We start from the raw sequence: 13934 nt of genomic DNA on the forward strand, positions 1-13934 counted from the left end.
TCACAGCGTCATGGCCTTCGTTTTTTCGGTCTTTTTCGTCCAAATGGTGGATTGGATGATTTACGTTTACATTTGATATCTAAGACTCGGTACTCGTCACCAATTCATTGAGCGTCTCGACGCACGCAAGTCGCCTTCAACCTGATCGAGCCATCTAGCACGTTGGGCCCCTCTATTCTTGGTGCCGGAGATGTCCTTGAAGAGAGCTGTTTTCACTGCACAGTCGTCCGGCAACTTTGCGACGTGGCCAACCCACCGTAGCCTTACAACTTTCGCCAGGTGTACTATGGGAATCTCTCCAGGTGGTGCCTGCAGCTCATGGATCGTACGTCCTAAATATATGAACTCATCAACCACTCTCAGTTCAACGCTATCAATAGTCACTGTCCGTGAAAGGCGAACCAGGATTAAATTGGCTCCCATATATATTCATATTGCATTAATTGGATAATAGAATAACTGACATGAAAAAAAAATCAATCAATGGGGGACAATTTGCGGGACGCCTACTCATCTGGTACTGTCCCACAAAATCCGAGACGTCGGGTCAGCCCAGTCCCTGCTCCTACTATATATATTCAGGAGATTTTCGGTAGTACACCATTGGACACCACCGCTGCGTGAGCATTATCGACGAATCAACTACGATTGTAAAATTCTTAGACGACGGTATTACTTGAATTATAGACGACCAAATGCAGACTAGGGTGAAAGCAGACCTTAAACCGTTCTGGAATTTCGTTGTTGAACAGCGGAGATGTGCATTTCTTGTTTGCTTCAGCCTCTCATTCCTCTACTTGGTATATCCCCCTCTACTGGAAGATTTCCTGCAGCATGGAAGCAGACGTTTTATTTTCTTGTTCACAAAAAAGCCGATCGATCGAAGGTCGATTACTACCGAAGCATTCCAGCGCTGTGTGCTACGAAATTACTTTGCTTTACAAGCTACGTAACTGGCAGCTCGTCATTGACCGATATCAAACCGTCACGATTTACACAATACTTTGGTAAGGATCGTACTTAACAGAACGAATCCTGAGTGTAAAAATCGATGATAATATTTCCGTTTCGTTCGCTGATTGACTTCCTGGTTTGCACAGGGTAGTCATCTGGGTCCGCTTGTGTTTGTATTGTATTTTAATGATGTAATCGATTCACTAGAAGGCCCACGTCCCGCTTTTGCGGATCACTTAAAGCTTTTTTGTTCCAAAACACTCTCGGGAAGCTCCGTTCCTTCATTGAAACTGGTGCGAGACGAATCTCATGCTGCTAAATCCGACCAAATGTTCTGTAAAAATTCAACCAAAAAGTCAAGAATCCCGGCATGTTACTTTTTATTCTACTTGATGTTGAGCTGAGTTTCAAACAGCATGTTTCATTAATTGTTGCCAAAGCCTCTAGACAACTAGGCTTAATTATGCGAATGATACGCGACTTCAACAACATTGAATGTTTGGTAGCGCTCTACGGGTCACTAGTTCGAGCTTCTCTAATATCACTGGCCTAGGCTTGCGCACACTGGGGCACGTGCCCTACTTTCTCTGTAAAATTTAATGCAATGCAATATAATTTCTGTAACATAGAAGTCCGCAGTTTTATATTTATTCGGCCATTATTTTTGTGATGAGTAAATTAATTGCGTAAAAAAGTTCCAGTTTCAACATGTGGACCTATAAATTTATTATATACTAGCTGACCCGACAAACTTCGTATTGCCACAAATTAACCTGTGTTGTACATAAATCATGAATCTCGGATGATCTTTGTCACAATCTCGAGTTTTGCAAGCCCCCCAGTGGGCGGCGCTTCCGACGGCGGGTCACAGGCAACACTCGCGACCGTCTCGTCCTGAATGATCTAGTGTTACTATAGATAGTTTTTGTGGTCTTGTATTGACTAATGTTTTATGGAAGAGTCTCGAATTTCTCGAGTTCGATTAGTTTTTGAGTTTCGCAAAAATTTCTGTTTTATTTGTATGAGAGTCCATATCCCCCTACCACAAGGGTGAGAGGTCTCTAACTATCGTAAAATAAATTCAAGACTCCAAAATCTCCCACATGCCAAATATGGTTCCATTTGCTTGATTAGTTCTCAAGTTATAAGGAATTTTGAATTTCATTTGTATGGGAGCTCCCCTCTTAAAAGGGGAAGGGGTCGTAATTCACCATAGAAAAAAATTCTGCCATCTAAAACTCCCACATGCCAAATTTGGTTCCATTTGATTGATTAGTTCTCGAGATAAGAGGAAATTTGCATTTCATTTGTATGGAAGCCCACCCTCTTAAAGGGGAGATGGGCCATAACTCGCTTTCTAAAGAAGAGAGGGGTCTCAATTCACCATAGAAAAAAATCTTGCGTCCAAAACCACTTACATGTCAAATTTGGTTCCATTTGCTTGATTAGTTCTCGAGTTATGAGGAAATTTGTTTTTCATTTGTATAGGAGCCCCCCCCCCCTCTTAAAGTGGGGAAATCCATAGAAAATATACCATAGAAAATATTCTTGCCTACAAAAACACCCACATGATAAATTTGGTTCCATTTGCTTGATTAGTTCTAGAGTTATGAGGAAATTTGTATTTCGTTTGTATAGGAGCCCCCCCTCTTAAAGTTGGGAGGGGTCCTAATTCACCATAGAAAACATTCTTGCCCTCGAAAACTTTCACATGCCAAATTTGGTTTCATTTGCTTGATTATCTCTAGAGTTATGAGGAAATTTGTATTTCATTTGTATAGGAGCCCCCCCTTCTAAAGTGAGGAGGGGTTCCAGTTCATCATAGAAAAAATTTTGTCTCCAAAAACACCCACGTGTCAAATTTGGTTCCATGTGCTTGATTAGTTCTCGAGTTATGAGGAAATTTGTATTTCGGTTGTATAGGAGCCCCCCCTCTTAAAGTGGGGAGGGGTTCTAATTCACCACAGAAAATATTCATGCCCTAGAAAACTTTCACATACAAAATATGGTTCCATTTGCTTGATTAATTCTCGAGTTATGAGGAAATTTGCATTTCATTTGTATAGGAGCCCCCCTTCCTAAAGCGGGGAGGGGTCCCAATTCATCATAGAAAAAAATTTGTCTCCAAAAACACCCACGTGCCAAATTTTTTCCATTTGCTTGATTAGTTCTCGAGTTATGAGGAAATTTGTATTTAGTTTGTATAGGAGCCCCCCCTCTTAAAGTGGGGAGGGGTCCTTATTCACCATAGAAAATATTCTTGCCCTCGAAAACTTTCACATGCCAAATTTTGTTCCATTTGCTTGATTAGTTCTTCAGTTATGAGGAAATTTGTATTTCATGTGTATGGGATCCCCCCCTCCTAAAACGGGGAGGGGTCCCAATTCATCATAGAAAAAAATTTTGTCTCCAAAAACACCCACATGCCAAATTTGATTCCATTTGCTTAATTACTTCTCGAGTTATGAGGAAAATTGTGTTTCTTTGGTACAGGAGCCCCCCCTCTAAAAGTGGGGACGAGTCCTAATTTACTATAGAAAATATTCTTGCCCTCGAAAACCTTCACATGCCAAATTTGGTTCCATTTGCTTGATTAGTTCTCGAGTTATGAAGAAATTTGTATGGAAGCCCCCCCTTTTAAAGAGGAGAGGAGTTATAATTCCCCTTATAAAGAGGGGAGGGGTCTCAATTAACCATAGAATAAATTCTTGTCACCGAAAACACCCACACGCCAAATTTTGTTCTATTTGCTTGATTAGTTGTCGAGTTATGTAGAAATTTGTGTTTCATTTGTATGGGAGCCCCCCTTCTTAGTGGGGGGAGGGGTTTCTAACCATCACTAAAACCTTTCCTGGCCCCAAAAAACCTCTACATGCATATTTTCATGCCGATTGGTTCAGTAGTTTTCGATTCTATAAGGAACATACGGACAGACAGACAGACAGACAGACTGACAGACAGAAATCCTTCTTTATAGGTATAGATTGCTGATTGCATGAATAATTTTGCATTCAAAAGTGCGCAATCGCTTTTAAAATTGCTATTTTAGATTGCATCGCTTCAGTATCTTCGGAAAACTTTTTCGTAATATTCCAAGCAAGAAGTGCGCCGAAGACACTGACACGATTCAAGCCAAAATAACAGTTTTAGGAGTGATTGCGCACTATTAAATGTAAATTTTTTCTTGCAATAAGCAATGTGAATTCAAGTTTAGTTTCAAGTCAATAAAAAAGTCTATCTAGATTGAAAAGGATGGAAAAAGTGGAAAACGCGAGAAAAAAAAATCTGGCAAAAACAAAACAAAAACGAAAAAATAAACTGGCCAAATGGGTAGATAAACGAGACATGAGAAGAAAAAAGGGAAAAGAAGAAAATGGGAGAGAAAAAAAGGAAAACAAGGAAAACGTTTTACAGCGAAAGAAGAATTACGGAAGTGAAAAGAAATAAAATGAGAGAAAATAAAGAAGAGGCATAAAAGAAAACAAGAAAGAAAATGAGGATATTCTAGACAGAAAAGAAGGAAAAAAAGGACAAAAACGGAGAAAAACGAGACAAAAAAGAGAAAAAACGTTATAGACAAAAAGGAAAAGAACAGGAGAAAATACGAGTGTTACAAAATGGAGCAACGGGATTAGAAGAAGAGGAAAAACGGAACACAAAAATAAAAAAAAGTAAACGAAAGACATAAAGGATAAAACGGAAAAGTATAGCTTAATGTGACATGATAAAAGGAAGAACGAAACAGACAAAAACGAAAAAAAAAATCAATTCGAAAGAAAACACAAAAACGAAACGGGAAAGATACGGTGTTAAATGCGAAAAAAGAAGGAAACCGGTACAGAAAAAGTGGAAACAGAACAAAAAATGACAAACACAAACAACAAAAAATAATTCTGAAAATGAAAAAAACTGAAAACTGGAACAACTCAGGAAAATCAACACAATCAACGAAGAGAAAAGGAAACGAGAAAGAGAACAGCGGGTAGAAAAAACGAAAACCGATAGAGACGAAGAGAATGGGAAAATAGGTTAAATAGAATATGGAAAAAAGGTAAAACGGAAGAGAATTAAAACAGGTAAACACTAGAGAAAAATTTAAAAAAAAACGAAAGGAAAACAATGATAATGAGAAATAAAATGGGGTACAAAATGCGAAAATGGGACAATAAAGAAGAAAACCTAAAAAAGGGACTAGAGATTATCAAACGGAAGAGAAAAAGATTAAGCAGAACAGAGAAGCGAAAGGTGAAAAGTAAGAGAAAAACTAAAGAAAAGAAGGAAAAACGAGGAAACTCAGAAGGAAAATGAGACAAAAAAGGGAAAATGGGACAGAAAATGAAGAAAACAAAAACGGACTAAAGAAAATAATTGAACGGAAGAGATAAGAAAAGAAAACGGGATAAAGCGGAAGAAGAAAACTAGAGAATAGAAGGAAAAACAATAATGAAACCCTAGGTAACGAGAAAGAAAATTATGACAAAGTGGATAGAAAAGGAGACAGAAAACGAGGAAAAGGGCCTGTAAACGAGGTAAAACGAAAGAAAAAAGCCAGAAAACGACGCCGCAGAAAATCAGGACAAAGAAAATGGGTAACAAATTGGACAGGAAAAGAAGAGAAAAGAAATACAAAGAAAAGAAATATCGAAACAACGGAAAAAAGGAATACGAGAGAGAAACTGATGAACAAACGAGATAAGAAAGGGAATACGGAACAGGAAACAACGAGGGAAACTAAGAGAACCCAAAAGAGGAAGGAAGAAGAGCGAGAGATAGAAAAAGAAATCTGATTGAGGAAAGAAGGAGATCGGGTAAAAGAGGTCAAACGGGATATAAAAGGAAAACGAAAGGACAAAAAAATGTGGAAAAAATCAGGAAAAACAGATTAAAGAGTAAGATGAAACGGAAGACAAAAAGACGCAAAACGGGAAATAAAGGAGAACCGGAAGGGGAAATAGAAAAAAGGGAGCCAACAAGAGAATAAACGTAACCGAAAAGAAGGTAAAAAGAGACGTTAAATAGAGGAAAAACTGAACAGACGTAAGCGAAAACCCAGAGTAAAAGGAGATAAAAGACGAAAAAGTGGTAAAGAGAATAAAAAGTACGGGAAATACGGGAAATAAAATAACAAAAACCGACTGAAAAACACAAGAACAAACAGGATTGAAAATAAGAAAAATTGGGACAGGAAAAGCGAAGAAAAGCGGAACAATGAAACAAGAAACATAGGATGGAAAAAAGCGAACGAAAGAACGGTACAGGAAAGGAGAAAACACGGAAAACATGAAAAGAGTAAACATAGAGACCCCTCACCCCACTAAGACGGGGGAGGGGGGTACCATACAAATGAAATACAAATTTCCTCATAACTCGAGAACTAATCAAGCAAATGGAATCAATTTTGGCATATGGATGTTTTTAGAAGCAGTAGTTTTTTCTATGATGTATTAAGTCTCCCCTTTTAGAGGTGAGGCTCTCATACAAATGAAATACAAATTTCCTCACAACTCGGGAACTAGTCAAGCAAATGGAACCAAATTCGGCATGTGGGGAATTTTGGAGGTACGAATTTATTTTATGACGGTTTAAGACCCCTCACCCCTGTGGTAAGGGGATAAGGACTCTCATGCAAATAAAACAGATTTTTTTGCGTAACTCCAAAGATTAACCAAACTCGAGAAGTTTTAGACTCTTCCATAAAATTTTAGTCAATAACAAGAGCATCAAAAACTACCTATAGTAACTCTAGGGGCCGCAAGTCTAAAATACTGCTCTCTGGTATGGATTCCTCACTACAACAATGCTCTCTACCGCATCGAAAGCACCCAGCGCAGCTCCGTACGCTACACTTGTCGAATGTTTCCATTGCGATTAGCAACGAGGAATGCTCGGTACGCGCATAGTAGACAACTCATCTGAATCGATACTCTCGAACTTCGCCGAGAAACGGCATGCGCCATGGTTGTTTCGGATATCCTGACATCCCACTTGGACTGCTTCGCCATTCTTCGTCTAATCAAGCTGAATGCACCAACAAGATCACTGCGGACGCTCCCCCTACTAAGCTTATCTTTTCGTCGGACCCACTGCAGTGCCAACAGCGTTTGTTTAACAGAGTTACGTCAGTATTCGACTTAAATAGGGCACCACTTGCTTTTGCTTTGCAACCGTTGCTTTTCAAGAGATGGCGCGTTTCTAGTGGGAGTAAAATCAAAATTTCTCACTTATCACTTATCTACTTCACCTACCTGAAAAACAATCATTAATCACATTTTATTTGTGGTACAGTTACTCTGTTATGCTTAATTTTCATAACTTCTGTCTAATTTTGATAAAAAACCAACTTTTCCTATACCTCTCCATGGCATCTTACTACCATTCTTCCGTGAGCTCGGGAAAGTGATTTTGATATCGTATGAGAGCCGGGAGCTGAATATGTTTGCGACATTTCAATTCGAAGAAATTAAATTTCGCAACATGAACGCGATAAATAAAAACAATGCTTACCAACTATTTATTGTTTCGGGTGTCAAACGTTATATTGCGATTGGCGATAAACACAAAAAACACAAACACAAGAAACTGAGATGCATGAGAAAGTACTGTTGCTGCGCTGATTAAATTTATTGTCGCGTAAAATTGGGCTGTTTCCAATATTTACAAAGTAGCGACATTTGTTGTATTCAACAGGGAAACATTGATAGTTTCCAGCAAACTCTCACGTATGGCGTATGATAAAACATTAGAGCCAATTTCTGTTCTTTGTTGTCAGAAACTAGAGGAGGTGTTCTATTTATCACAACGAATGTATGATGCTGCCCTAATAAGCCAGTCGTCGTTTGTTCGAATCTCGGCTGGGAGAAGCTGTAAGAGTCGATAGAATCTTAGCAACTGGCCCTGAAATTGTCCTGTACTCTAACCACTGGCTGCGAAGTTTGTCGTATAAAAACTGAAGGTCAAGTTTCGATAACGGAATGTAGCATCTAGGCTTTGCTTTTATTAAGGTTCCATTTAAGCAAGTTTTGACTAAAAATGTTTATGGAATAAATTTCAATTCCATCAAAATAAACAACCCCTGAACCAGTAAAAGCAATTAATTTATTTTATTTATATTCATTTATTTATCAACAAACAACAAAATTGATATGATCGCAATGATTGATCCATTCTGACAATGAGTCATATACATTACTTTAGGCAAATTTTCATACAAAATGAAAATATATTAATATGTATTGAGTAAACAATTTTAAATCAATACTAATGTCATAATAAATAAAATATTTTTATTAATAAATGAATTTTTGAATATCTATTGTAATTTAAAGCCTTTAAACGATACCAGGTTAAATAAAGCCTTTAGCTTTAAACGATGCCAGGTGACAATTCCAGGAATCACTCCACCGTAAAGTGAATTTGAGTCACTTTTGTTGCTCATCTGTTTTGTTTCACTGCACATCGCACAACCTGGTTTACTAGCCCAAAACTATTCACACCGGCCGCGCGCTGCTTCGCTTATGCTTTATGCTTCCATCCAAAAGCGAACCACGTTTTAATTCCTATGCTTTATTCCCAGCTGAACGCGTAGCGATATCGTCCACCTCACATGAGACAAACGTTCATTCCGGTCGGAGTTTTCTCTCATGCCATAAAACCACGGTTCACTCATCTCCAGGGTTGTACCCTCGGATGAGAGCCAACCATCAGCAATACACAGCCCAGCCAGCCAGCGGCACGCTGCTCACTGCTCACGCGTACCACTAATCACGAGCCACACGGCTCACAGTCATACACACAGCACAGCTGCCAAACAAACAGCAGTAAGTTTCACTCCTTCAGTAGGGCTTTTCAGTCTGTGGGTGACGTTCGTTCGGTTAAGAACATTTGCCTGTTCTTGGTGTTAGGTCGACAGAAGGGAGTGCGTTCGGTGTTTGAATTCAGTCGTAGGCGGACAGTTAGTTCATTTGGTCCGTCGTTGGGCCAGTTGAGTAGTTCAAAGCTCTTTGCCGGTCGCCGAAGCCGGAGGTGGGGTAACGTCGCGTCGCCGGTAGGAAAGTGCAATTGTTTGGCGATAGTGTTGGGCCCGATCAGTGGTGTGTAACGAAAAAAAAAGAATGAAACGCTAGTCGCTTTTTTCAGTTATTTCGCTCATCCGGAATGCTATTGTGTTTCACCAGCAGAAGGAAGTTGATTGAAAAGTTGCATTTCATTCGAGTCGGCATTTGACCGAAGAAGGATTGGTGTTTTGCGAATATTTTAGCGCTAGAATCGCGGTGGATAGATAGGTGAATGGTTGAATGCGATCAGTTCGGCACAGCCCAACGGTGAGAGTTGATGGGAAATTGCAGCTAACAACATAAAGGAATAAAAGAAAATAAAAAAAAGTCAAGCAGCTGAAGTGGTTTGCGTGATCGGTTGCGAAGCGTTTTGATCATACAGGTGTGTTTATTATACAACAGTGGTGGTGCAACGAAGCAGTAGGCTGGTAAATAAACCGATCGTACCGACGAACATGATGATCGCGTCCGGGTGGATCCACCGTACTGGTGCTGCTGCTGGTAGTGGTCGTGGCGCCCGCGGAGGAGTGTTGATCTCCACCACTACGACTACTATCTTACTGCTGGCGATGGTTGTAACGGTTGCTTCCAGAACACCGATCTCGATGACTCTGGAGGAACACATTAGCGATGATCCCGATTTGTCACAGGTATGAGAACATTGATGTTCACAGGGGCCGACGATGGTGGTTCTTTTAAAAGTGGATTCTGGGCCATTAACTTTTTGGAAAATGCATAAAAGGCAAGGAATATTAGTCAATTAACAAATCAGCTAATCACATCTAAACATTATTTGTCCGAAAACATTTCGATTGGATTCGACTGATTCGTTTGAATCTAAATCAAATTGATGTCCTGCATGTAAACCATACTAAGAAAGCTTGCAACTCTTCCCCCGGTTCGATCGTTTGTTTAAAATGTTTTGATGTCTCGTATTAAAACGTTAGTGACGGAATATAACTTAAAACTTAAACTTTAATACGAACTACTCTACTGGAGCTGGTTGCAGGCTTCGTTAGCTCCTTTCGGTTCTGTATAATTTTCTCACATCCCAGCAAAAGTTACTTTCGATAAAATGGAGGTGCTAAAGTTTTCATTCCACGCTAATTCTACCTCTTGCTCATTTCTGCCACAGCCAGAGCACTATCAAATCTCCGTATTCCATTACTGTGCTTGTACTTTGATAAAATTTGCATAATGTATGACTTCATTAATAAACCAAATGGCGAAACGAATCGGCATTCCGAAGCCGAAAGCCTCGAAAATGAAGACAAAAGGAAGTCATCCAATGAGCCAGCAGAAAATCAATTCAAAAGTAAGAGGTTATGTCTCATTTTGAAACCATCCGATATTTCCTAAGAAATTAAATCTAACAAGATTACTTTGAATGTCTGTATTTTGACATAATAGCATACAAATCTCGCAAAATAGTTCATTGCAATAAAAGATAATAACCTGAAACGTTTTCAAATATGTATAGTGTACACGGTGTCAGTTAAGGTACAACTTTCACGACGCCGTTCAAAATCAGTATAAAAAACTTTCGCGAGACAACCTGCCTATCATTTAGTTTGTGCCAATGCAATGCTATGTAAGAAAGCAATTTCTTCGCTTTCATATTCTTTTGTTTAAAATTTCCTAAGCTGATTTTCTGTATGACTCCCATAAACGGTAATTGTTTTTTTTCCTTATGCCACATAGCACCCAATCAAATCCAACCAGTAGCGAGTGCCTTAGTAGTTTTATTGTTTATTGTTGAGGCAACGTTAATTTCACTCACTGAGACGTGTTGATCAATAATTGAAATAATAGCTATAGTTTATGCACAAAGGAACTGGCAACCGGATTGACTAAAGTAGACGATAGTGGACAGAGAAACATAACTGGCTAAACAGGTCTAGAAAAGTGATCCATCCCGTGGTGATCCATGCACTTGTGCTATAAACATATAGTCGACATTTCTCGCGTACTGTGCTTTTCTTCCATAGTTTTGAAACGGAAGCAGTTTCTTGAAGCCAAAACATTGGCTTACTGGCTAGCAGTATGGGCCATTCCACTTGTTTCATCATCCCCGTAAAACAAACGTCTTGCTTTGATATGTGATAGTCTAGTTTATTATCCACTTTGCTGGACCATTGTTTACATAGATAGTTATACCGAAATTTTCTTTTTCTTTTTAACAATCAAAATGACAAAATGCTCAAATATTCATTGACGAATGCTTCACTCTTTGTGTCAGCTTTTCGATTCAGTTTGCCAGTAACGTTTTATTAACCATCAACAACATGAAGTTGTTGATCTATACCTACAAAAAAGGATTTCGGTCTGTCTATCGGTATGTTCCTTATAGAATCGAAAACTACTAAACCGATCGGCGTCAAAATTTGCTAGTAGGGGTTTTTGGGGCCGGGGAAGGTTCTTATGATAGTTAGAGACCCCCTTTTCCGTTTTAAGAGGGCAGGCTTTCATACAAATGACAAACAACTTTCCTCTTATCTCGAGAACTAATCAAGCAAATGGAACCAAATTTGGCATGTGGGGATTTTCGGAAGCAGGAATTTTTTCTATGATGAATTAGGACCCCTCCCCTGTTTAGGAGGGGGGCTTCCATGCAAATGAAATACAAATTTTCCTCATAACTCGAGAACTAATAAGGCAAATGGAACCAAATTTGACATGTAGGGGTTTTCGGAGGCAAGAATTTTTTTTTTTTTGATGAATTAGGACCCCTCCTCCTTTTGAGAGGGGGGCTTCCATATAAATGAAATACAAATTTCCCCATAACTCGAGAACTAATCAAGCAAATGGAACCAAATTTGGCATATGGAGGATTTTCGAGTCTTAAATTTATTTTATGATGGTTAGAGACCTGTCACCCCTACGGTAGGGGGATAAGGACTCTCATACAAATAAAACAGAAAGTTTTGCGTAGGCAATGGGGGAGTTGTTTTCTACTTTACTGTGCGGAAAAATTGCAATTTTGTAATTAAACTACCCATGCTTTCATAGTTACGTAAGTACCAATATGAATCATCTAAGGTTGAACTCCTCAGAAACTTGCTAAACTCGAGATTGTAACAAAGATCATCCGAATTTCACGATTTATTTACAAGACAGTATTATTTGTAGCAATACGAAGTTTGTCGGATCAGCTAGTAATTAATAAATTTTCAGCAATCTCCATTGGTTTGCACCATATGTGCATTAAATTTTGTCGTGCATGTATATGATAGGTGGATAAAACTAACACGCCATCGAAATTTCACTAGTTTTGCGAACTGTTTGTTTTAACAAAATAGTTAGATTCAGTAAGTCAATCTCAATTTCTAGCAAAATCATTCTAGCAGCTTCCTGTGACATGAAAACCGATTGATATTAATTTTCTTTCTGCAAAACATGCTTTAAAGAATTTTTGTTTGCGAGATAACATAAAATACTAGAATATGTCAATGTGGCCTCGCATAAAAAATGATTTCGATGTTTAACTATGATTGGTCAAGGTGTTACCTGTTAAATAACTCTATAAAACTAACAGATTTATTGCGGTTGGACTAGTAACCGTAATAAGTTCAATTTTGCTTGGTGCGTCATAGACAAGCAGGCTTTATATGAACGAAACAAGCTGAATAAATGAGCTATTTCACATTTCCTTGGATGGTTGGAATCCTACAGATCGAACTGGGCTTGTCTCGCTCTTATAGTTTTACTAACAATTCCCAAAATTTGCCCAACTGAAAATCCTCGCTTCCTGATTGGTTGGAAAAGACGTCATCTAAGTTTTAGTAAGTTTTTTGCAAAAATGTGACAGAAACTTCCGTTCCAACGAGTCAAAGATTCCTTACGGACGATTAAACCTAGATCCATTTGATGTCTTTGCTTGGGAAGCTGCCTTCCCACTTAGCTTCGGGCTACGACGCTGGCCTAACAAGGCAGTCGTCGTATGAATGAAACTCGACTGGGTGGTGCTGTTATAGAGTCAACAGGATCTTTTCACCGGCCCCGTAATTTTCCTGTACTCAAATAAGCGGCTGCAAAGTCTATCGATAAAGAAGGGTCAAGTTCTTAAGTACATTTATAACCATGGCTCTGCTTTGCTTTGCTTGGGAAGTACGCCAGAGAGAGTGACAAAGTCTCCACGTCCCAACAAGATTTCTTAGGACCGCGATCAATGTAGACCAATTTGATATTAGTGGTAGCGAAGTGTGCTTCAAAAAGTGACAAAAATCTCTTGTCCCCACAGATCGCAAATTCTTTACGGAGAGACGATTAAACCTAGGCGAATTTGATATATGTGTTGGGAAAGTGCGTTACAGCTGTGGTGTTCGGTTGTAATATGATGCTATATGATGCGCATGTTTGCCATTTCATTGGAAGAGTGGTGAAAAGAGAATATAGGGTAACTAGCTGAGTGCCCGATCTTACTCGGGGCGCCTTTGTCTCACAGCCACTTGTACATCAGTTATTGTAACCGAAATGCTTATAATGCAAAAATATAACGCTTGTTCCTCTTTTGGACGTTCCTCCCCATTTGTCAGCTCCCCCTCTTTTGTCTACCCGGCCATTTACACATCTGTTTTCTTTACGGAAGTCCCTATGAAACCCTACAAAGAAAGAAAAACAAAGACACTTATCCTATTTGCACCTTTCGCTAACAATAACCACATTGTACATTTCAAAAAAAAGTAAAAGGTGCAACAGTGTTTCTTCCTTGGATACAATACAAAAAACCTGATTTAATCCACCTAGTGGCGAAAGGAACCGTTGTTATACCGTTTTACTTGCGATTTGAGATAGAAATCGACACGTTTGGTTTACATGAAATTTTTGGAAATTGAATAAGTTTACATAATTTGAAACAAATAGAAGCACTTATAAATTTTGATAGTTTCTTTTCTCATGAAATTGCTGAGAAAGTTGTTACTAATG

The 13934-nt window shown here is 38.9% G+C and overlaps 1 protein-coding gene across 2 annotated transcripts in view; it reads left to right on the forward strand.

Moving 5' to 3' along the window:
* The first annotated feature begins 8827 nt into the window (after positions 1-8827).
* Positions 8828-13934, forward strand: part of LOC128738243 (fasciclin-1) — a 381405-nt gene continuing 376298 nt past the window's right edge. For both annotated transcript variants that reach the window (XR_008412083.1, XM_053833243.1), the window contains exon 1: positions 8828-9658. Coding sequence is in view for 1 of the 2 variants with exons in the window: in XM_053833243.1 (XP_053689218.1) it covers positions 9464-9658 (195 nt within the window). In the remaining variant the exon portion in view is untranslated. The remainder of the gene's footprint in view (positions 9659-13934) is intronic.

Source organism: Sabethes cyaneus, chromosome 1 (genome assembly GCF_943734655.1).
Source record: "Sabethes cyaneus chromosome 1, idSabCyanKW18_F2, whole genome shotgun sequence".
NCBI lineage: Eukaryota > Metazoa > Arthropoda > Insecta > Diptera > Culicidae > Sabethes > Sabethes cyaneus.